Genomic DNA, 23,573 nt, shown 5'->3' with positions numbered 1-23,573 from the left:
GTTAGGTCATCAGGCTTGGCAGCAAGGACCTTAATCACCTCGGTGGCCCACCAGGGCACAGGTCACCTACAACAGTGTCCAGATCATTGTGTGGTCAAGAATGAAGTTGAACGCCTGTCCCTCCCGCCTCCACTTCCCATGTTCTGGGATCACAGGTGTGCACCTAGGCAGGGTTCACTGTTTCTCCAAGAGTCAACTTCTCTTGCCAAATGCAAGATTTTCCCCATGGACCGGACCCTTTCACCTGCTCAGTAAGACCAGGTTAGTACCTTTTCTCTTAGTTTTCCCATTAGCAAACATTACCACATATACCCACTCATGGCCAAACCTGAATTACAACTGCCTTGCATATGTCTGAGTCATTACTAGTGCGCTAAACAGGTGCTCTGAACAGCACGAGTTATTTAGTAAACAATCAAGAAATGACCAGAGGGGCTGGAGAGATGGCTTATCAGTTATTATTCTTGCAGAAGACACAGGTTTGAGTCCCAACACCCACATAGTGACTCACCGCCGCCCGTAACTCCAGTACCAAAGGATCCTGACTCATAAATATGCACATACGTACACATAAAAATCTCTAAAGAAATGACTCCTGGGGCAGAAGCTGGCTCAGCAGTTAAGAGCACTGGCTGCTCCTCTAGAAGTACCGTGTTCAATTCCCAACACCACATGGAGTTCACAACTGTAACTCCAATTCCAGGGGATCCACTGCACTAGGTATGTTATGTGGAGCATATACCTGTGCAGGAAGGCAAAATATACCCACACATTTTTTTTTAACAGAGCTGAAGACCGAACCCAGGGCCTTGCGCTTGCTAGGCAAGCACTCTACCACTGAGCTAAATCCCCAAACCCTCCCACCATATATTTTTTTTTTTTAAAAAAGTACTAGGTATCTATAATGGATCTCCCGCCTGTGTGTAAATCTGAGTAGTCTAATACTAAAACATGTTCCCTCCAAAATCTTGGGGCTTTTTGCTTTGCTTTTCTGGTTAAGATTTATTTTTGGTATTTCAAGGCTGAGTTTCTCTGGCTATCCTGAAACTATGCATGCAGACACACTGGCCTCAAACTCAAGAATACCCCTCTCTCTGCCTCCTGCCTGTTGGGATTAGAGGCTTACCTCCATGACCAGCTTTAAGGTTTTTAGGTGTGTTTACATGTATATCTGTGGACTGCATATTTATTTGCCTGGTGCCCAAAGAAACCAACAAGGAGGTGGGATCCCCTGGAGCTGAAGAAGGCTGTGAGCTACTGTGTGTGTGCTAGGAACTGAACCTGGGTCCTCTGGAAGAACAGACAGAGCTCTTAATAAGGCACCTCTCTAGCCCACTTTGTGTGTGTTTGCTTGTTTTCTGTCATTTTGAGACAGGGTTTTTCTGTGTAGCTCTGGCTGTCCTGGAACTCATTCTGTAGACTAGGCTGGTGTCAAACTCACCTGCCTCCCTGACTTGAAAGTACTGCCCCATCCCACTTTATTTCATGAAATAGAATCCCATGTAGTACAGGCTGGCTTAGAACTTGCTATATAGCCACAGATGATCTTGAATTCCTGATCATCCTACAATTACATCCTAAAGGCTGGCACTATAGTGCACCCACCTGGCCTGGCTCAACTCTTAAATAGTTTGATTCTCTAGTCTAGTCACACAGAGCTTGGGAGCCTTTCACCCATGTCACATAAATTCAGTGTCATTAAATCACAAGATTTTGTTTCTACAATTTTTCCTTATATCTATGTCCTTTCAGTTATTACTGTGTCTGCTTCTTAACAGATTAATTATACCAGTCTCCTCATTCATCCCCTCTTCTACATGCTGGAAGGAGAATCAACTCCCACAAATTGTCCTCTAACCTATGTTTGCGGAGACACACATTCAAACACACACATATGCTGTAAAACGGACTGGGGGCATCCTTACCTCTCCCGCATTCTCGGACACGCCCTACATTTCGCTGACACCCGACAAGTGTGTCACTGTGCTCTGGACAAGTCTGGTCTTTTCTTACCCCAAGCATCTTCACTCTGCATGCTGCAGTGGTCTTGTACATAACAGCAATACTGTTTGATACCTGCTTGATGAAATCTTGCTCATGTTAAGTCATTTACATTAAACAGCACTTTAAGATTTCCCTTACATCATCTGTAAATCTTAACATTTATTGTACTTATTGTGTACGTGCATGAGATACAACTCACGTGTGCAAACGATAACTTGTGTGAAGTCAGTTTTCTCTTCCTACCATGTGGAGCCTAGGATTCTACTCAGGCTGTCAGCTTTGCCCAGCAAGTATCTTTACCTACTGGACCACAGTGCCCTTTCCCATGCTTTTGAGAACAGGGTCTTATGTGGCCTAAGCTAGTCCTGAACTTGCTATGTAGCTGAAGCTGGCCTTGTACTCCTGGACCTCCTGTGTCCTGAGTCCTGGAGTTAGAGGCATGTACCATCATACGTGGGTCTTTTGTGATAGTCCTTGTAGCACTGACACCTTTCACTGTGTTTCATGGGCCTGTCTCCCATGAGGCTGTGAGCATTCCTGTATCTGTGACTTCGTAGACAGCGTCCCATACACAGATTTACTAATGCTGTTATTTTAGCTTCTATAATTATATTTCTACTCTTTTATGGTTCCTTAAAAGAGCAGAAAAGTTTTACCTGTCTAGTGGTCAATGGCATAGTATTTATTAGATCCCAAGTACTAGGTGAGTGAGACTGTGAATTAATGTCTCCACCCAAATCCAAACAAAATGTGTCAAACTTGTGGTCCTTGTTCTTAGATCAACTAAGGACCAAAGCAGGTGGTAACGGGCTATGAAAATAGCAAGAAATGATTCATACAAAGTAGGAATGTCTGACTCAGTACAAATGCTGAGTTTTTTGGAGAGCAGACTGTCTTTTGAGTAGGGTGGTGGCCTGGAACCTGGGTCCTCTGTGTAAGACTAAGGACAGCAAGGCCACTTTTATTCTCAGGCACATGATCAGAGGCACATCCCAACCCCCAGACCACCTGGAATTACCTAGGCACTCACTAGGGCAGATATAAACGTGGGCTTGGCTGGCGAAGGAGACTCTGCAAAGGAGTGCTAGACAAATGGAGAACTGAGGAAGCAGGTGGACTCTCTGAGGGAACCATTGGGGAAAGGGCGGTTCCTTCCTTCTGGCCTGCCTCACCCTGCTTCACTGGTCCCCTCCCATCAGACTAGCCATTCCAACTCAACTGTCAAAGGCGCCTCTTCACTTCTTCCCACATCACCCAAAGGATTTGTAGTCTAGGAAACCAAAGAATTGTTTCATCAATAAATCAATTTATTTAAAAGAATATGTTACAATTAATTACACTAAGTAACATTACCAAACAATCTTAGAGTGGTTAGCTCTAGAGCAGGGGCTGGAGAAACACTGGAGCCAGTGGGTCTCTGCATTTTCTCTTCACATTTTGTAAATCACAAATAAAAGTACAAGATACTGCAGTGAAAATACAATTAGTTTTTCTCAAATAAATTAAAAGTGTGCATGGCCTGGGAAAAACTAAAGCCCAGCTCACCAGCTTAGAAGGGGGCACGGCAGCAAGCTGGCGCCCATGGTCAGCAGCTAGCCAGGTGCTGCTCCTACCAGGATCTCCCTTTAGTCTGGTCCTCCCCAGAGCCTGATTTCCATGCACCCTCAGTTACTGCTAAGAAAGAAGCTGTTATCCAGGTAAAGGAGGCCTGGCAGGTATGCTCAGGGCTACATTAAGAGGAACCCAAGATGGAGGGCTGAAGAAGCACTGTCCCTCCCACTAGCTCTAGGTATTCAGCCACACTGCTGCTACTCTGGAAAGAAGTTAAAGCCACCCCATACAGCTGGTGAAGGAGCAGCAGTGTGCTGAGGCCGTCCCTGCAGCCAGCATAATGCACAGGAGGGCAGAAAGTCCTGGAGACTTTAGTTCAACTCAAATGCATGTAGGTCCCTTTAGGAAAACTGCTTCCTAGGAGCTGGCCCTTGAGCTGGAGATTCTGAGATGAGAGAGGTGCTCCCTCTTATCAGTGCCCTATTTTGCTGCTTCAGGCATTGGTTTGGAGCAATGAAAGGGAATAATTCAAAGCTATTGGCCCAGGTAACTAAAGGATAAAATTAAATGGGCCAGGCAAGAGGATGCTAGAGCATTCCCGTTGTTCCTCCCTGAGAGCTCTGTCAAGGCCTGGGAGCTGCCCTGAACACTGACACATCTGTAGCTGTGCTGAGCTGAGGCCTGGCAAGGGCAAGGGGGAGGCGGAGACCAGTCTAACAGTGCAAAGAGCAGCAGCAGCTCAAAGCACTGCCCAAGCCAAGCGTCCTAGAGCCAGGCTTCTCCTGCTCCATAAAAATCTCTTGAGTTTTAGTCTCAGAGAACAGAAACTCAATGTGGAGGAGACAGCAGTTGGAGACCAGGAAGATTCTGCTGCAGTGAAGCTGGGAGGGAAATCCCTTTCCCAGAGACCAAGTGCCCAACAAAACTGTAGCTGCCTCCCTGGGCAGAAGCCTGGACTAAGAAACATACAAGGGATTAGAGGAAGGAAGTGCAGGGGGCTCGGGGGGTTGGGGGAGGGAGTAGTTACATCTAACACTGCTTCATGCAAAAGACCTTGATCCTGTGGGCCAGAAGGCCAGAATGACCTCCTCCTCCGGGACTGCAGCCCCACTGTGAGCCTCTGTGAGCTCCCTCTTCCCATCTCCCTGCTGCAGCTGGGTGTCTTGGTAGGAAAACTACCTAAAGTAGGTTGTTCCTACAGATTCTGCTAACCCCAACACATGTGGGGCTGACTCCTCAGGACCTCCACAGCCCTGTCTCTACTGTGAAAGGTGCTCCCCCTGAGGGAGTGGGTCGCAATGTTGCTATTTTTTACAGTTTGAACCCAGCTGGCCTCCAGAGCATCTTGGAGAGGGAATCAATCCACTGCCCCTCCTAAGGTACTCAGACTCATTATTAAAGCCAAGAGGGAGAGTTGATCCTGATTAAACCTTCAAGTCAGTATTGCCCTCTTCAACTTTAAACACCGTATTTTGTACTTTGTGGTCCCACGGTTTTGGAGGGGAGGGACAGACTGTTCTAAAAGGTTCATACCTTCTTGGGACAAGTGGCTGCCAGATAATGGAGACAGAGAAGTAGTTTCATAATGAATGCTCTGCAAAACCAAGGCATGAAAGAGACTTTAAGCCAAATCCAAGATGCCAAGTACATCCAACTCTGGCTGCCTTTCAGCCACATGAAACCAAAGAAGCAGCTTATGAAGACTTCAATATTGAAGGTAAAGTAGATAAAGAGTTTCAAAGATGTGTTTTAGTTGTACCTAACCTGAGCAGTCCTTACACAAGAACTCAAGGTTTGAGAATATTGCTCTAGTGCCAGCCTGGCCTCTGTCCCAAATGTTGCTTTTAGGTCCCAGGAGGTCTAAGCGCAGGGGCAGGTAAGGAACTCTTCTACTTTTGAGATATGTGATCCAGCATAGCCTTGAACTCATTAGGTAGCAGAGGGGTGGACTTGAAATTTCTGAGTTTCCTGCATTCCTCTCCCAAGTGCTGCGATTACAGGTGTGTACTACAAAACCCCAACACTCAAGTTTTATGTGGAGCTGGGGATGGAACTCAGGGCTTCAAGCATGCTAGGCAAGCTCTCTACTGACTGAGGCAGCCCCAACCCCAGCCCTAGCCCTAGCCACAGGCCCAGGCCCAGGCCCTGCCCCAGGTAAAGAACTCTATAAGAGATTTCTCTTCAGTCTCCTTTGAAATAAATGGTGGTGGTCAACTAAAATCGACCATATTCCCACTTCTTGGGCCCTCAGCTGTCATAAACAGGGCTCTGATTTGGTTGGCAGAAACCTAAGTTTACCCAAGGCACTCCCTCCACATACAACTGTTTAAAGAATCACAGAGGATGTAAAATAGAGATGGTTCCTGGACAGAAGTGGAGGAGTAAGGCCCTTATAACTAGGAGGCACTGCTTCTTTCCTCCCCTCCATGTCCAACCTTTGTGCCTTGGGCGTCGAGCTTCCTCTACTCCGAGCCCTGTTGCAGAAGAGAAGTCTTACAGTTTCCTATGGAAACAGCTTCCTCAGATTACCCTGCACTTTGTTTTGGGTCAGTAGAAAGGAAGCATATAAAAGACCCTAAAGAAACAGGAAGGAGATGCAGGATGGACTAAAAGTCCATCGATGGACCAGGAACATGACTTGGAACCAAAACTATAGGTCTTTAGACTCTCTGCAGCCTCACTGCTCTTGAGAAACAGCCTTTCTCCTCCTCAGCACCCTCTTGTAGATAAAGACACTACAATCCTCGCTCCTCAGACTCTATGGCAAACCAACAGCCAGAAACTGTACTCAATACAAAAAGGGAAGAAAACCCAAGCAGGTCGTAAACTTTTCGAGTCCTTCATGAGGAGAGGTATTTTCCCTGTATTTTTTTTTTCCTTTTTAAAGTTTGTTTCAAAATAAAGAGAGCAAGAGAGAGGTCATGAATTCAGTGAAAGGTGTGTAAAAACACAAGCTAAAAAAGGTACTGCCATCAATATGAAATTTAAAAAGAAATATATATATGTATATACGTGCAGCTAATTTGTGTATATATAATTTTTACATACATACATACATATATATGCTTGAACAGTGCAAATGGATGGAGTTCATAGTTCCAGTTTTAAAAATATAGTACAAGGAGAGTCTGTTGGTGTGAGGCTGGGAAAGTGACAAAGATGACTTTGGCGAGTTGGTCGGGCTTGTCTGTCTGATCTCAGTGCACTCTGGCACTATCAACCTGCTGCTCTCTACCAGCTCAGATCCAGAGATGTAAAATTCACAGGAAGTTATTAATAATATTTAGCTTAGGACTTTGGGATATAATGACTTTTTTTCCTTTTTTCTTCTTTTGTGTTAATGGTTACTGTCTGACATGGGAGACGAAAGGCTAAGAGGCTGAGGGGCAAAGAGAAGGAAGGGATGAGGGAAGGCTAGGTGGCCACATCCCTCTGCTGTGACCTCGCCATCTGGAAAATATTCTGAAAGGAAAAAAAAAAAAAGAAGAGTTACTGAGGAGCAGCATGGCCTCCAATCTGGAGACAACCTTCCAACAAGTCAGGAGCAGCACACCCCGCTGACAGCCGACTCAACCATCCCAGCCGAACCACAGCCGCTCGGAGCACAGAGGACTCGGAAAGTTATCACCTGGCTCAGTCTTCCTCTTTCACAAGAAACAATTCAGATCTAAGGAGGTTGCTATGCCCAAAATCACAGATAAAAGAAGCTGGAGAAATCCCAGATGACTTCCAGAGCCCAGTGTTCTTTCTACTACAGCAAGAACACTAACTTCCATGTGACTGACTATGCTTCTTCATTTTCTGATTTTCTTTGAGAATAAGTAGCTAAGTATTTAGACAGTCTTCTAAATTCTGCTCCAGCACTCATACCTATAAACAACAGCAAAAAATTTCCCCCACATTTATGTTCTTGGTTAGTGAAGAAAGACTCTACTGTAATTTATCCAGTCAGATGGCTAAAACTCTGGACAGGCGCTCTCCGGGGTCAAGAATAGCGTGGAGAGTTATTTGATTAAAAAACAAACAAACAACAACAACAACAAAAATCAAACAAACAGGCAGAAGAGGGTCCGTGAAGTCATGAGAGACGGAGAGCCTGCAGCCAGCGTCCACCCTCTACACAAGGGGAGAAGCAGGGCTTTTTTGCATAACCCATTCAGCATCCAGAGGCCAGCCTCGCTGGGAGCATGTCCTGGCTCACATGGGATAATCAGTCTCTAACTAATATTCCTAGAAAGACAGAAATGGAGGTGAGGGTCCTGGTATTTGGTCAAGGTCCTATGAATTGTAGACAAGAAGAGGAATAAATTCATTCAACAATTCTTCAGAATTACCTCTTTTCTCCACTTGAGCTCGCAGAACACCCTCTCAAAGCACTCATGCATGTAATTGAACTGGAAAAAAAGAAAGGCAGCAATACTCACTGACTCCCCAAGACCACGGCTTTGAACTTCAAGTCTACCATCCCATCTTCCTTCCAAACCCACCCAGGACAGAGACCCACAAACCACAGACCTGACCATCTCTTGTTCTCTAGCTCCTCCTAGTGCTGACTATGACACACAGCACAGCATGTGAATTCCACAATCCCAGATGGACAACATGTCAAAGTAGCTGATGGTCATCAACAAAGGAATAAAGACTTGCCTCAGAGGCTACAGACGCACCATGAAGGGCATGCAAGGGTACAGTGGCACTCATCTTTAATCCCAACACTCAGAAGGCAGAAGCACAGGGTTTTGAGTTCAAAGCCACCCTGGTTTAAATTCCAGGCCAGCCAAGGCTAGAAAGTGAGGCCCTGTCTTAAAACAATCAGCAACAAACACCAACTATGGTGAGACAATGGAAAGTTCTCTGAGTTGATTTTGTTGCCTCAGAGAGCTCATGTGAGTTCTCCTTTAGTTCCCACTAGGATTTACTTCAAAAGTTCAAAGCCCAATCTACCTTTCCCACGCCTCCCATCTCCCACTCACATATGGTGTGAAGATTTTAACCCATCGAGGCTTCTTCTCTCCTCGCGCATATTCAAAACAGAAGGCCATTCCTTCTTCATCTGTGTCCCATCGCTGCATCTCATCCCATTCAAACGCTATTACCTGGTTCTAGACAGCCAAGAACATCAGAGTAAGGTCTACAGTTAAGCATGAGAGTGCTGGGGAGCTGAGGCTAAGGGGCTCTGAGGGAATCAGGGAAAGGCTGGACAACAGAAACCTAGGCTGCTGGGGCGACTCAGTGGAAGTGCTTGCTGGCCAAGCTAACCTGAGTTTGAGCCCCAGAACCCACACAAAGGTGGAAGAAGAGAAACTGACTTCACAGAGTTGTCCTATAACTTCCACACATGCACCATGGCATGGGCACAAGTACACACACACACACACACACACACACACACACACACACCCTTCACCCAATTTACACATGTAATAATTAAAATGCATAATTTGGAGCTAGTAAAATAAGGATCACTGTGGGCTCACTGATTTTCATCATCAATAGTTTTCATTTCATTTGCTCCACAAGGAGGAACTAAAACACAGAAAGTATCCAAGTGTCCATTGACAGAGCTCCTGGCCCAGTTCCAGGCTGAACTCTTACCTCCAGCTGCCCTTCTTCAGTGCAGGCATGAAGTTTAAAGTGCGTGATGCTGATGGCTGTGATGACATGCCCCTTCCTCCTGGAGTCACAGGCACAGTGAGGAAAGATGATTTCATTGTAGCCCTCACAGGTCCTTAGCATGTTGAGGTACTGAACAAACAAATGAAAGGGAGAACCAGGTTACAACGATGCTGACACCCAGGGCAGTTACTGAGATGGACAAGAGCATTTGACCCAGCCACCTGAGACCTGGCTTCTGAGCTCACACTTGTCCTGGGGCTGGGAAAGGCTCTGTGATACTCCTTCATCCCATTCTCAGCTTTCCTTCGTAAGTCTTTTGTTTTGTTTTTTATTTGTTCCGTTTTTTTTTTTTTTTCTCTCTGAGACAGGATTTCTCTGTGTGTCCCTGGCTGTCCTGGAACTCACTCTGTAGACCAGGCTGGCCTCCAACTCAGAAATCTGTCTGCCTCTGTCTCCCAAGTGCTGGGATTAAAGGCCACCACGCCCGGCCTTCCTTCATAACTTTAACGCTGAGCTGTTCTCTTTAAGATGACACAGAAATGAAATGACAGAAGAGACGCTGTGCTCAGGAGCACTAGCACCAGGCGGATTTGCAGCGGCAGCCAGGGTGGCCCTCTGCTTTCAGTGCACTGAAGGGATGGAAATCTGACCTACTGTCATAATAGCTTCTCCCCATCTCTGTTATAATCAAAAGTTGCCCTGATCTTAATGATGAAGATAAAATGACTCCATACCTCACACTCATAACATGTTAAAATTAAGATAAACTAAAAAACCTAGTCACTGTAAAGAACCCAGGGTGGGATAAACCTGTCTAGGTCACTTGTCAGAAGTGGCACAGTTAGAAGCAGAGCCCGGGTTTTCCTCTTTCCACCACCAACTAATTCCTAAGTGACCTGGTTGTCCCAAGTCCCAGTACAAGTGTGGTAGCTCCTTTTAATTGTCAACTCGACACAATCTAGAATCAACTGAGAAAGGAGGCTGAGCGGGGAACTGTCTAGACTGGGTTTGCCTATGGATAGTCTGTGGAGGGTATCTGATTGATGACTGATTATGATTGATAAATGACTGGAAAACCCAACCTAAATGTGAATGGCACAGTTCCCTGGGTCTGGGTCTTGGTCTGTATGACAGGGCGAGCTGAGCCCTCACCTGCATGCCTGTGTTAACTCATTTCTCTTTGCTCCTGAGGGTGCAGTAAGCAGCTGCTTCAAATTCTGCTAACTTGACTTCTTTGCAGGGGCAGATCACACCCTGGAAATGGTGAACTAAATTAAACCCTTTCTCCTTAAGCTTCTAGTCAGAGTATTTTATCAGAGCAACATGGATGAAAATAAGACAATGTGCCTCCTTAAAAACCATCTGGACTCATACCAAGTGAAACACGTGATCTTCACCAGGTCAATCCAGAGATGGCTTCAATACTGAAGGTCACCCGGCTGTGCTCCCTCCATCTCCTGTCATAGCTGCTTGCTAACAACTCACAAGCCCAGGTTGAGCAAAGAATAGAAGACACTTGGATAGAGCATAAAAAAGTAGCAACGAGATAAGGAAGGGAATAAAAAGATTCATGGTCTCTGAGCTGGAGCCCTTTCAAAGGCTATCTCAGAAATAAACACATAGGTGTCAAAGTCACTGCTGCTATGTGCAGAAATGTAGCATCTGCAGTGACATCAGTAGGTGAGTGGGAATTCCAAACTGAAAACGAGACAGCTACTATCTCTCTTACCAAGACAGAAGGAATGACACCAGCCAAAACAAAAACAAAAACAAAAACCAAACCTAAACAAACCAAAAACAAAAAGACACATGGCATTCTGTGGCTCTGTTACTAGTGGATACTTGACACTTCAAGCACTGCCACCGCTATTGGGGTTGCGGGCCCAAGGGAGCAGGGGGGGGGGTCACACCCTGACCACTTCATATTTTTTTTCTTCAGTAAAATAACAGCTTAGAAGATGGAAAGAGCAGAGGGTAGCAAGAGCAGAGCAGGGTAAGTTCAGAAGGGCCATCATAACCCAAAGCCTCGCTTATTTTCCCTCCCTCACCACCATGCTATGCTGTCTCTTCCCTTTCTGGTGTCCTTCCCACACCAGTAGAAGTGCTACAGTCTGTCTCTTCCCTTTCTGGTGTCCTTCCCACACCAGTAGAAGTGCTACAGTTTACTCCTCCTGCTCCATCAGTACGAGGAGAACAAACCTTACCACCCACCCACAGGAAGTGTGACAAGAGGCAGGTGCAATGGAACGTGCAAAACTCTTCAACACGGCCTGGGACCGCCCAGAAAGCAGAGATGCCTGCATCACTCAGGCCACCTTGTGCTCAAATCCAAACTGCACTATTCCCTGGCCATATATACACAACCCCACACAAGTTTCTCACTCTATAAACCGGAAAGAATGATGGCACTTACGTGATAATATTATTTATTAGCATCAAATATAAGATATTTAGCACAGAATTTGACTCAATTAGATAATTAGTAAATGATAGTTTTAAATTTGTTTTGTTTTGTTTTTTTGAGACAGGGTTTCCCTGGCTGTCCTAGAACTCGCTTTATAGACCAGACTGGCCTTAAACTCTCAGAAATCCAGCAGCCTCTGCCTCCTAAGTGCTGAGATTAAAGGAGTATGCATGCCAGTGCCTCCACCACCACCTGGGGACAGTTAAAATCGTTTGAAGCACATCCATCATTAGCCAGGCTCAGCCATGTGCTTTCTGAAGAACAGCTTGAGGCGTGGCGGCACACCCACCCACTTGGTGGTCAAAGAACAATGGCTGTGAAATACTGGAGAGATAGCTCAACATTTAAGAACACCTGCTATACTCTCAGATGACCAGAGTCTGGTTCCCAGCACCCAGACTGGGGGGCTCTCTGCTGTCTATAACTCCAGCTCCAGGAAATCTGATGCCCTCTTCTAGATTCTTTGGGCACTTCATGCACATGGCACACATACAAGCAGGAAAGCACATACACACATTAAAAAAAAAAAAAAACAAAAACAAAAACTTCCAGGATAAGGGCTGAGAAGTTCGCTCAGTGGAAGGTTACTTGCCAAACTTGTAAAGCTTCAGCATCACAGAGAAGCAAGCAAATAAAAAAACCAAAACCCTCCAGTTCAAATTACAGGCAAACAAGCCTGAAAGCTTAGCTAGGTGAGGACTGCAGCACTGTGCAGAGGGGTCCTGGGGCCTTCTGCACGTCCTGCACCACCCTTTCAGCTTCTCTGTGCATTTGAAAAACTTACAATAAAATGGTAAAGGGAAAAGAATGCCCTGAGCCCAGTCCTCTAATATCCAATGTACTCCAATCCAATTAGAAACACTGACACACTCAATGCACAGCAATTCTGCTTGTGGTACTTAAAAGTCAGTAATGTAGGGCTGGAGAGATAGCTCACTGACTGCCCTTCTGGAGGTCATGAGTTCAAATCCCAGCAACCACATGGTGGCTCACAACCATCCATAAAGAGATCTGACTCCCTCTTCCGGTGCTGTCTGAAGACAGCTACAGTGTACTTACATATAATAAATAAACAATTTTTTAAAAAAGTCAGTAATGTAGGTGGTATCACACAACCTGAAGACAACGTCTGCTCAAGTTCTTTAGCCAAAAATGACTAGCATAAAAGAAATGTACTGAGAATTATCTTCTTTGAGATACACTTCTGCTGTTCTGACAAATATACCTGCCATATTCCTGGGAGGGCCTTTTACTATACAGATTTGTTTGTAGGGGAGGGGTTATCCCTTTGAGGTAGGATCTCATTACGTAGCTCAGTAGGTTGGCCTGAACAGGCTAAGTATACCAGGCTAGCCTTGAACTTGTGCTCTCTGTCTGCCTCTTGGGCACCAGTATCACATGGCTTTACCCATGCATACCCAGCCCTCCATATCGATTTTTTTAAAGCAGCATGCAGATAAAAGTCAAAGATTAGAAAAAGTGATCAGAAGAGATGTGACCCACTGTGTATCCTGAATGCTCTCTGGTATCAAGAAAGTTATTATCCCTGGGTTCCCTCTCACTGCCACGCGGAAGGAACAGAAACCTGCTCCCCTTGATTCAGGGGAAACAGGCACTGGAGCTCCAATCCCGACAATGCCTCAAACAGGCTTGTAGGTTTGAACACGTGGGTTCCCAGCTGGCTGACACTATTTTTGGAAGACTGTGGAACTATCAAAAGGCGGAACCTCACTGGAGAGGTAGGTCAGTGGGGCAGGCCTGATCAGCCATCTCCCACTCGTGCCATCACTGTCCCTCAAATACTAAGCCATGGCGAACTCTTTCTCCCTTATGCTGCTTCCTGTCTGGCATTTGGTCCACTTCTTTGTAAAATGAGGTTAACACTTAATAAGCATTCTAGAACAGTACCAGCACATAATGAATCTCCTCTTCTTGTCCTTGGAGTCAAGATATCACCCTCAAAGCAAAAAATCTTCAAGAGAGTTCTTATTGGCCTAAGTTCTAAAAAATAAGCTGAGTGGAAATTGAGGACACCCATGCCCTCCATGTCCTTAATGAGTCCACATGTAGTCTTAATCAGGACCTAGGTCTCTGGAGACTAAGTAGACAATTGCTACATTGCTGATTTTGTACCAAGCTTGAAAAGAAACATTGAAAACTTAAATTCAAAATTGCAAAAGGTGAATTTTTATTTTCTAACATATTTACCACATGTATATAAAAACCAAAGATTTAAAGCTAGGCATGGTGGTACACATCTGTCATACTAGGACTTGGGAGATAGACCAGCTTTGGCTATAAAGCAAGTACCACCCCAGCCTGGGCATATGAGACCCTGTCTAAAAAACAAAATGGCCACACAATTATTCTGTCTTATATGGCTTAGATAAGCAGAGAGGAAAGGTATAGCAGAGGACACTATACATGTTCAATAGCTAATAAGACACAGGTTTGGTACTTAACAGAGCAGAACACTTTAGGTGAATGCATTAAGGTTCTATTCTAAGGAATTCTGTGCTCTGCTCTCTGAGCTGACCTGCCAAAGGTCAAACCAGGCCTAATGGAAACAGGGCCTGAGAGGAGCCTTGGGAGCCAAGGTCCCTAAACTCTTACTGCGCTTCTGAAACTCTTCAGGTTTCACATCTCAAGTATGCTCTTTACATATTTATTTTTATTGTATGCATATGCATGTTTGCCTGCGTGTATGTTTGTACACCACATGTGTGCCTGGTGCTGTGAAGGCCAGAAGAGTTCGGATCCTCTGTACTGCAGTTACACACAGTTGTGGGCTGACGGGAGTGAGGAGAACTGAACCGCAGCCCTCTCTCCAAGAGCCACCAGTGCTTTGAACCACTGAGCCATCATCTGTCCAGCCTCTAAGACAATGAGTTTTTGTTTGTTTGTCTTTTGAAACAAGACACATAAGTAGCCCTGGTTGGCCTGGAGCTCACTATGCAGGCCGGCCTCACTCAGTGTGACTTGTTGGCATCATCACCCTTGGTCCCAGTGCTATTATCTTAAAGAACAGATGGAGCTTGTGCTTTAAAATAGTGTTTCATAGAAAAAGTCCCATAGCCAAAATTCTGCCAATATTTAATTATACTCAAAAGATTTTTTATTTTCTATTTCAGTCTGCTCATATGTAGTGGTAAAACAATTCCCTGATTTCTGGTGACTTTCTATGGGAAGGAGATTTTTTTACCCTGTAAGAGGTAATGTGACTAACTAACTATCCTTCCTACATGTGAAGTCATGTATGAGCTGAGGTCAGTGCTGACTCTATTCACCATCTAACTTAATGTGTGTGGAGATGGTGGGTGGTGCCTGAGGTTGAGACATGGTCACACTGTGGTTGGAGAGCTCAGTCTGGTTAAATAACGATCCTTCTGCCTTGGCTTCCTGTGGGCTGATTACAGGTATATTGCACCTGGCCCAATTAAATTAATTTAAAACACAAAATAAGTACACAGAAAGTAAAAAATAATTCAGGTAGTGTATCAGAATGATTACCAGTGTACTCATTACACACAAGGAACACTGCAAAAACTTCAGCTATACGTCATCTGCCAAGAGAGAAATGTGTAAATGCTTATGACAGAAATGTTTTAAACATTCTTTACCAGTTTTATATTTATTATTATTTTTTACTAAATATTTTTTTTTTTTGGTTTTTTTTATTTGGTTTTTTCGAGACAGGGTTTCTCTGTATAGCCCTGGCTGTCCTGGAACTCACTCTGTAGACCAGGCTGGCCTCGAACTCAGAAATCCGCCTGCCTCTGCCTCCCAGAGTGCTGGGATTACAGGCGTGCGCCACCACCACCCAGCTTCTAATTAATTTTTTTAAAGAATGTCCAACATTGTACTTACGGCTGGTACAATGTAAAAACTAACTTTAAAACATTTGAGGAGCACACTAGGCAGCACTGTCTGACAGCGCTTCCCGCAATGCTGAACACCTACACCTGCACTGTCACATGCAGCTGCTGGCCTCTCATGGCTATTTAGCACTCAAAATGTGGCCATCTGAGCCAAAGGATTCATTTTTAATCATTGTAAATCTAGATTTAAACAACCACAAGAAACTATTAGCAGCTAAATCAAACCCAAGTCTAGGAAATCATAATGATGTAGCAAAGCATCATTGAGCATAACTGTCTAAACAAACGGAAAGATGAAGGCGTAAGACACAAGGATTTTACATCAAAGTCAGTATGTTCCACCTCTCAATTTATCAAGCCAGGCTGTGGTACCTTTCAAAATCAGATAAAACAGGACATTTAAGAAGTAATGGAGACACAAACTCACCATGACCATCTTCCTTTGTTCGTATAGCTTCTGTAACTGGTAAGACTTCTCTTCTGCTTTAATGTAACCTTTCTTTACATCATCAACAGCCTATCACGAAACAAAGGAAGAGAAAAAATTTAGTTAGATGATGCATTTTCAGGAGAGCTCATGTTCACCTGGACCACCACCATCCTTGCAACAGTGAACCCTGACCCTTCACTAGAGTAACTAGCACGGAAGGACGGTGGCATATAAGGAATCTCTGTGGAGACCACAGTAAACACGTGACAACAACGAAGAAAGCAAGAAGAGAGAGTACATGTTATCTCTTAAAAATAAGGATAAAACAAAGCATAGGTATGGCAAAAAGTGTGTAATGTGCAGTTATAACAGGAGCAGCTGTAACCATAGTTACCAGAGAAGCCTAAGACAGACCTCCCTAGGCAGGTGAGGGAGGAACTCTCATGCATAACACACATACATAATGCATAGATATGTATGTATTCCTCATCATGATCTAGATAGATAGATAAGATAGACAGATGATAGATAGATGATAGATAGATAGATCATGATGAGGAAGGAATGGAGTAAGATCAAAATTGCTGTAACATTAAGGTACAAATTATTTCCCATTGCTTTACTTTTTTGATTATTTTTTTTATAGACTGCTCCTCACTCAGGCCCATCTGGCGTTACCAGTGCAGACTAGACAGATCAGGACCTCATGATCCTCCTGACTCAGACTTGAGTTCTGGGAATACAAGTGTGTGTGTGTGTGTGTGTGTGTGTGTGTGTGTGTGACACCTGGTTTCCTGGAGACCTAGAAAAGAGACTGAGTTTAAGATTGAAGGCAGGAACTGGATCAATGCCTAGCTCTATCTCCTGCCAAAGTCCACTTCACAGTCACCTAAACCATCTCAGTTTGGCACACAGCCACACAATACATGACTACAAAAACAAAAACAAGACAGAAATTAACAATTTTTGTAGTGATAAAATTTTATGAAATTATCTCTTGCAATCGAAGTTTTTATGATCATCTTTACAAAATTCTACATGTTATGCTTACTGACACTTTCTTCCTCCTATCCTGGGGGCTGAACCCAGAGGCCTCATGAACACTAGGCAAGCACTCCACCACTGAGCCTCATATCTAGCCCTAGTACCAATACATTTTCACTTTTTTTCAGGTCTTGCTATGGTAGTCCAGATTGGCCCTGAATTTATAGTTCTCTTGCTTTAGCCCCCAGAGTGCTGGTATTACAGGCATATGATACACCTCAGCAGGCTTTCATGGAAACACTCCTCCTAACTTCTCAATTAAAAAAAAAAAAAAGACAGATAAATACAATTTAATCAAGGGCTGGAGAGAGGGCTCAGCAGGTCAGAGTACTTGTTCTTTTACAGGACTCAAGTTGAGTTCTTAGCAACTCACAACTACCCATAACTCTAGTTCCAGAGGATTTGACATCTTCTGGCCTCCACAGGTACCTGCATACACATAACACACATAAATTCACAAAAGCACACACATACATATAGAAAATATTTTTAGACTATTGTACTCTGTAAGTATGCAAACACATGTAAGTGCTCACAGCCACCCCCCCCACCCCCGGCTCCCTTTAACTGTGTGAGGGCACTGTCTGTGAGGTTACTCTTCTTATTCCGATTTGTAACTTCCCATTTACAAACATCCCATTCTCGCCAACTAACCGCAAACAATAACCTTTCTGTTTATTTTTTTTGTAGCCCTGACTGTCTTGGAACTATATACCACCTTGGCCTTGAACTCAAGAGATCCACCAGCCTCTGCCTCCTGAGCTCTGAGATCAAAGGCATATGCCAACACCAACACCACCATCCAATTTTGTCATCAAGTCTTTCACAATAATCAAACACTCAAACTCCTTTAGATTCACTCAACTGTTTTAAAAACCTGCTAACAGCTCTCATCTACTGCCATGCCCTCTTTTCCTTGCAAGTTTCCTTTTACAGTCTCATGAGTTTGAAGATGGAATAGCATTAGCTTATGTATAATCTGTCAGATTTAGCTAGAATTTTAAAATAAACTACCAAGAATTTTTTACCTTATTAACTTTCAATGAAAAAATTCATTGCCATCATTAGGTAATATCTCACCAGTTCTAAGAGACACATTCCTTCACAATCTCTAAGACTGGGATGTATCTCACGAGTGATGGACTAGCTTTTACCTGGCAATTTCTTTCTTAAAACAACAACAAAAAAAGGGTGCATCTTATAATTTATAACATCTTAGAAAAAAATGAAATGTATTAAGATTCCCCATCATTAAAACAGGGTACAAAGTAACTAGAACTAATAAAGAAGAAATTTAGTACTATTTCACGAAACAAACAAAACATACAAAAAAAAATCATCTGAGACTTGAATATTATTAGTAGAAATTTAAAATATGACCACAAAACAATAACATAATAGTTCTTTAAAAAACTAGAAAGTGGCCGGGTGGTGGTGGCGCACGCCTGTAATCCCAGTACTCTGGGAGGCAGAGGCAGGCGGATTTCTGAGTTCGAGGCCAGCCTGGTCTACAGAGTGAGCTCCAGGACAGCCAGGGCTACACAGAGAAACCTTGTCTCAAAAAAAAAAAAAAAAAAAAAAGGAAAGAAAGAAAGAAAGAAAGAAAGAAAGAAAAGAAAAGAAAAGAAAAGAAAAGAAAAGAAAAGAAAAGAAAAGAAAAGAAAAGAAGGAAGGAAGGAAAAAAAAAAAACCCTGGAAAGTAGTTAAAATGCTTGCTCTGAAAACATATGGACCTGAGCTTGGGTCCCCAGGAGTTTGCTGGCAGCCAATCTAGTCAAATTGGTGACCTCCAGGTTCAGTGAGAGACCCAATCTCAAAACAAAGGGACAGTGATAGAGGAAGACTTGAGACTTCAAAATCTGGCCTTCCATGCACACAATCATGGGTGAACGCACACCATACACACATGAATAAAAGCACACACACACAAATTGGAGATAAAATTACCAGCAGGATTCAACAACATCCTGAAAAAAAGTCTAAGCATGCTGAAAGAAAGGGGATTTCAATGAACATCTGCACATCAATGTTCACAGCAGCAGTATTCGGCCAAGTGGTAGTAGCAACATAACATTAGTCAGCTTAGAAGTCCACTCCAGGAGGTAAGTTATGGTGATGGTGGTACAGGGGTGGAGGAGGAAACAAGGCTCTGTTGTTTAATGTGTATGGAATCTCAACATCACAGGGTTCTGGAGACCGGCTGCACAAGGTAAGCAAGCTCACCGCTCCTGAACAACTCGATCCAGCACTAAAGCGTCTACCGGAGGAGGGTCAGGGCTTCAAGGTCATCCTCAGTTAAGACCAGCCTGTTCTACATATGGGGGGGGGAGGGGTGTGTGTGTGTGTGTGTGTGTGTGTGTGAGGGGGTGGGAGGAGGATAAGAATAACCACAAGAACTGATATGAAGGACAGAACAAAGAAATTCCATATGAGAACCAAAGAGTTCAAAAAGAGAATAGGTTAGAAGTTATCAAGTTTGTTTAATCATTCAAACAATTTGCCAGATCAAAAAAGACAAAATTTTCACATAGAGCTGAACACAATAAAGAAAAATAAATCCAGAGCAGGATACATGATTGTGACCAGGCATGATGGGTCATGCCTATAATCCCCACACTGAATCTGTAACCCAGGCAGATATAGAGGTCAATGCCAGGACTACATACTGAGTTCTATACAAGTGTGACGGCTAATCTTGGTTGTCAGCTTGACATCTGGAATCAACTAAAATCCAACAGCTGAGCACACTTGCATGTACTGAACAGGTACTGGATTCATGAACTTTCTCAGGTGGCAGCCATTGCTGAGCCAGTGGGACTAATGGAGCACCTGTAAGGTAGTCTAATAAACACACACATGTACACGCATGTACACAATGATTCTCTATCTCCGAAGAACCCTAACAAGCACAGATTGTGGTACCAGGAGTAGTTCTAGAGAGACAGAATTATAAGGATGATTTTTCTTTATGCCTTTTGTTTGCTCTTTTGAATCAGAGTTTCTCTGTGTAGCCCTGGCGGGCCTCAAACCTGCCTCTGCCCCTGAGTACTGAGATTAAAAGTGCATTCCACTATCACCCAGCTGAGGATGAATTTTTGAAGCTTCTGGTGTGGACTTTACAATTCACTGACCTCTGTTACTGCAAATATCCCCGGTAAATGGAGAACACTGAAAGCTAGACACAGTGATGACAACAAGGAATCTAATGACTAGGTATACTTTTGATAATTTGTGGACAAATAAAGAAAATAACAGTGCTGGCTGGTTCTCCTAGAAGCTCTTGATGAAATGACAATGGAAAAGCATGAGCTCAATGAAAAATGTAGCCAGTTCTAGGTTCACATAAGTTCTCTAAAGCAGTGGCTCTCAACCTGTGGGTTGTGATACCTTTGGAAAACCCAGATATCTACATTACATCATAACAATACCAAAATTACTGTCACTGTGATCTGGGAGAAAGGAAACATACACATTTTCCAGGGTCAACTGGATACTGGTTCCTAACTGACACTGATTCTTAAAGACCCCAAGAAGTATCCTGGCCCTCCAGTTACAGCAGGGGCATATGGAGGTCAGGTGATTAATAAAGTTTTGGCTAAAGACCAACACACAGTGGGTCCAGAGGGTTTCAGTATGGTATAAGTTATGTGAAGCAAACACTTATAACCTCAGTACTGGGTAGGCAGTGACAGGGTTTGCTAGCCAGCCAGACTAGCGTAAATGATGTTTTCCAAGCCTAGTGACAGACCCTACTTCAAAAATAAAGAGGATAATTCCTAAGGAACACCAAATGTAGATTTCTGGCCTACACACACACACACACACACACACACACAGGCATTTATGTTCACCCACATTACCACTCTTCACACGAATATAGATACAGATGAAACAAAACCCTCTTACAACAAGATCCCCACTTATGAAGGGAACCTTTGGTCAGGACTATGAGAAAGGAATGCTGTACAGAAAGGTCAACCTGGGTATCTCCATTAAATCTAACAGCATTAAACCAACCCTTGTATGTTCAGTCACATTTTAATCATTTTAATATGGTTTCTTATATTACAGTCATGTCCATGTATTAAGTCACTGTTAACACACACACACACACATACACACACACACACACACACACAACATGAAGGGAGATGACTCAGTGGGTGAAAGTGTGTGCTCTACAAGCATGCTAGTTTGAATCTTCACTACCCATGTTTAAAAAAAAAAAAAAAAAAAAGGCTGAGCTCAGCATGCCTGTGATCCAAGTATTGTGGGGAGGAGACAGGCAGATCCAGAGTGATCACTGGCTAATCAACACAGCCCAAAGGGTGAGCTTCTGGTTTAGTGAAGGAACCTATCTAAGACAAGAACACAGAGGATGAGTGAGGAAGGCACTTGATGTTCTGCTCTGGCCTCAGCATATGCATACATTGGCATGGACACTGGCACATTTATATGCATGTGCCACATACATATAACACACACACACAATCCAAAACCCAAAAGATGGAGCTTGTGGCCTACTTGGCAGGGTCAATTTGCAGGACAGCGAACATGAGAATGCATCCACCTCCAGAAGTGCAGTGTAATTCCAACTCTTCCGAGATGGAAGCTCCTATGCTTCAGACCTATTTGGGCTCACTATACATTACTGCCATTTCTTGCTTCTTCATGTTCTTTAAAACATCTGGTAAATATCAAATTTCCTGAGCTCTGTGAGCAGTGTAAGCAAATTATTTAAATCAACTATGTGTGTGTGTTCATAGAAATTTGATCTGCAGCAAACAGCTTACCAGTTTCAGAGGACTTGAAACTAGGTTTAAAATTGGGGACAGTTTGATGTTCAGAATTTCTAAAGCAATATTATATATACTGTGTGGGTCTGGGAAAAGCAAAGTGTCTTGTTTTTACTTCATTCTTATATCACAATCAATACAGAGATTGTGATACAAATATAAGAACTTGTCTCTATCAGCAAGTGTATGATTTTTTGGTGGATATTACTCCACACATCATTAAATGTAATGCAGTTCTGACACTGTCTTCCTGGAAACATCAAGTCCCTTAGATCAAGGGCTAAATTCCACTGGGCAGTGGTGGCGCACGCCTTTAGTCCCATCCCTTGGGAGGCAGAGGCAGGTGGATTTTTGAGTTCAAGGCCAGCCTGGTCTACAGAGTGAGTTCCAGGACAGCAAGGGCTACACAGAGAAACCCTGTCTTGAAAAAAACGAACAAACAAACAAACAAAAAAAGAAATTCTGAACATACACATAACCATAATGCTCATTTGTTGATGAAAAGCTTGAACTTTTTAAAACTCTGGTGCAGCTCTAGCGTTTATGACTTCAGAGATGGGATGAACCATATTCTAAGAACTACCTGGACCAAGGACTCACACTGAACTGTCAAATTACTACAGGGGTTTTTTTTTGTTTGTTTTAAGATTTATTTATTTATTATATGTAAGTGTCTTCAGACACACCAGCAGAGGGCGTCAGATCTCGTTACGGATTGCTGCAAGCCACCATGTGGTTGCTGGGATTTGAACTCAGGACCTCTGGAAGAGCAGTCAGTGCTTTTAACTGCTGAGCCATCTCTCCAGCCCTCAAATTACTAACTATATACAAGGAAGGGACATAGCCTTTAGCAGGAAGACCTAGTCACCCACCTGATGAAAGAAGTATGTAACAGCAAGGTCATTGTCATTTAAGAGGATTTCTTCTTCTGTTGTAAAGAGCCACTTGCGAATGGTCAGACAGGTGCCTGGCACAGCTGACGTATAATTTTGGACGTAGAGTTTATGAGGAAATTCGTTAGGTGCCAGCTTACGTACTGAAGAAGACAAAACAAAGAAAGCTGAGTGGAGCGATGTATAGGAGTTTCCCAGGTAGAAAGCGTACACAGCAAACCAATATCGGTAGGTTGTCATTAATTAGAGCACCAGCTCAAATTCATCAAGCATCTCTACCTCAGGAGCAGAAAACCACCAACTATCTGGCTAAATCCACTCTTTCTAACTGTGAGTCTAGCCAGTAAGGCAAATGAGTGGCGTCTGTTGCTTAGATAACAGGTCCTTTAGATAACATGGCTGCAGAAAGAGGGCCAACTCCAAACTCAGTTAAAATGTTTGATCTATGACCTGTCACATTTCAAACATCTAAGTGGACATGCTAGGTCCAGCAAACATCGTGAGAGCAGCCTCTTCTCTGACCCCGCTATGGGCCATTTGGACTCTCCTGTGGCCATTCTCAGTGTACTGCATCTATTCACACAGAATAAAAGGTATTCTCATCCATTCACTCCCCAAATCTAAGGCATCTGTCACACTCCAGGTGTCTACTGAGTAGCTTCTGAGAAGGCTGGCCTACTGTGGGCTGGGGCTGCAGTGTGCCCCCATGCCTGGCTTACTCTTTCTAATCCCCACGCTGGCTCTCCTAATCTTTCTTGAGGCTTACCTGGCTTTACAATACTTCAAAAGACAGACTCAATTTTTCTCCTTCACAGAAAACTTGGAAAGGATGAGGTCATTACCAATTCTTTACAACACAATTTATATCTGTGCATTAGGCCACTGAGAGTTGGGAAG

At 43.7% G+C, this 23,573-nt stretch overlaps 1 protein-coding gene across 2 annotated transcripts in view; it reads right to left on the bottom strand.

The window, feature by feature from the left end:
* Nucleotides 1–3,290: 3,290 nt before the first annotated feature.
* The window catches only part of Snx27 (sorting nexin 27), a 76,219-nt gene continuing 55,936 nt past the window's right edge, over nucleotides 3,291–23,573 (bottom strand). The window contains exons 7-12 of one of the 2 annotated variants that reach the window (XM_052179858.1): nucleotides 22,656–22,819; nucleotides 15,941–16,030; nucleotides 9,151–9,300; nucleotides 8,529–8,657; nucleotides 7,890–7,949; nucleotides 3,291–7,785 (exon numbers count right to left, since the gene is read on the bottom strand). In XM_052179858.1, the coding sequence (XP_052035818.1) occupies nucleotides 7,777–7,785; nucleotides 7,890–7,949; nucleotides 8,529–8,657; nucleotides 9,151–9,300; nucleotides 15,941–16,030; nucleotides 22,656–22,819 (602 nt within the window). In that variant the 3' untranslated portion in view covers nucleotides 3,291–7,776. The remainder of the gene's footprint in view (nucleotides 7,786–7,889; nucleotides 7,950–8,528; nucleotides 8,658–9,150; nucleotides 9,301–15,940; nucleotides 16,031–22,655; nucleotides 22,820–23,573) is intronic. The other variant, XM_052179857.1, reaches the window with a different exon arrangement.

This window comes from Apodemus sylvaticus, chromosome 4 (assembly GCF_947179515.1).
Source record: "Apodemus sylvaticus chromosome 4, mApoSyl1.1, whole genome shotgun sequence".
NCBI lineage: Eukaryota > Metazoa > Chordata > Mammalia > Rodentia > Muridae > Apodemus > Apodemus sylvaticus.
Note: the sequence above shows the minus strand (reverse complement) of the source record. Positions and strands in the feature narration are given on the sequence as shown.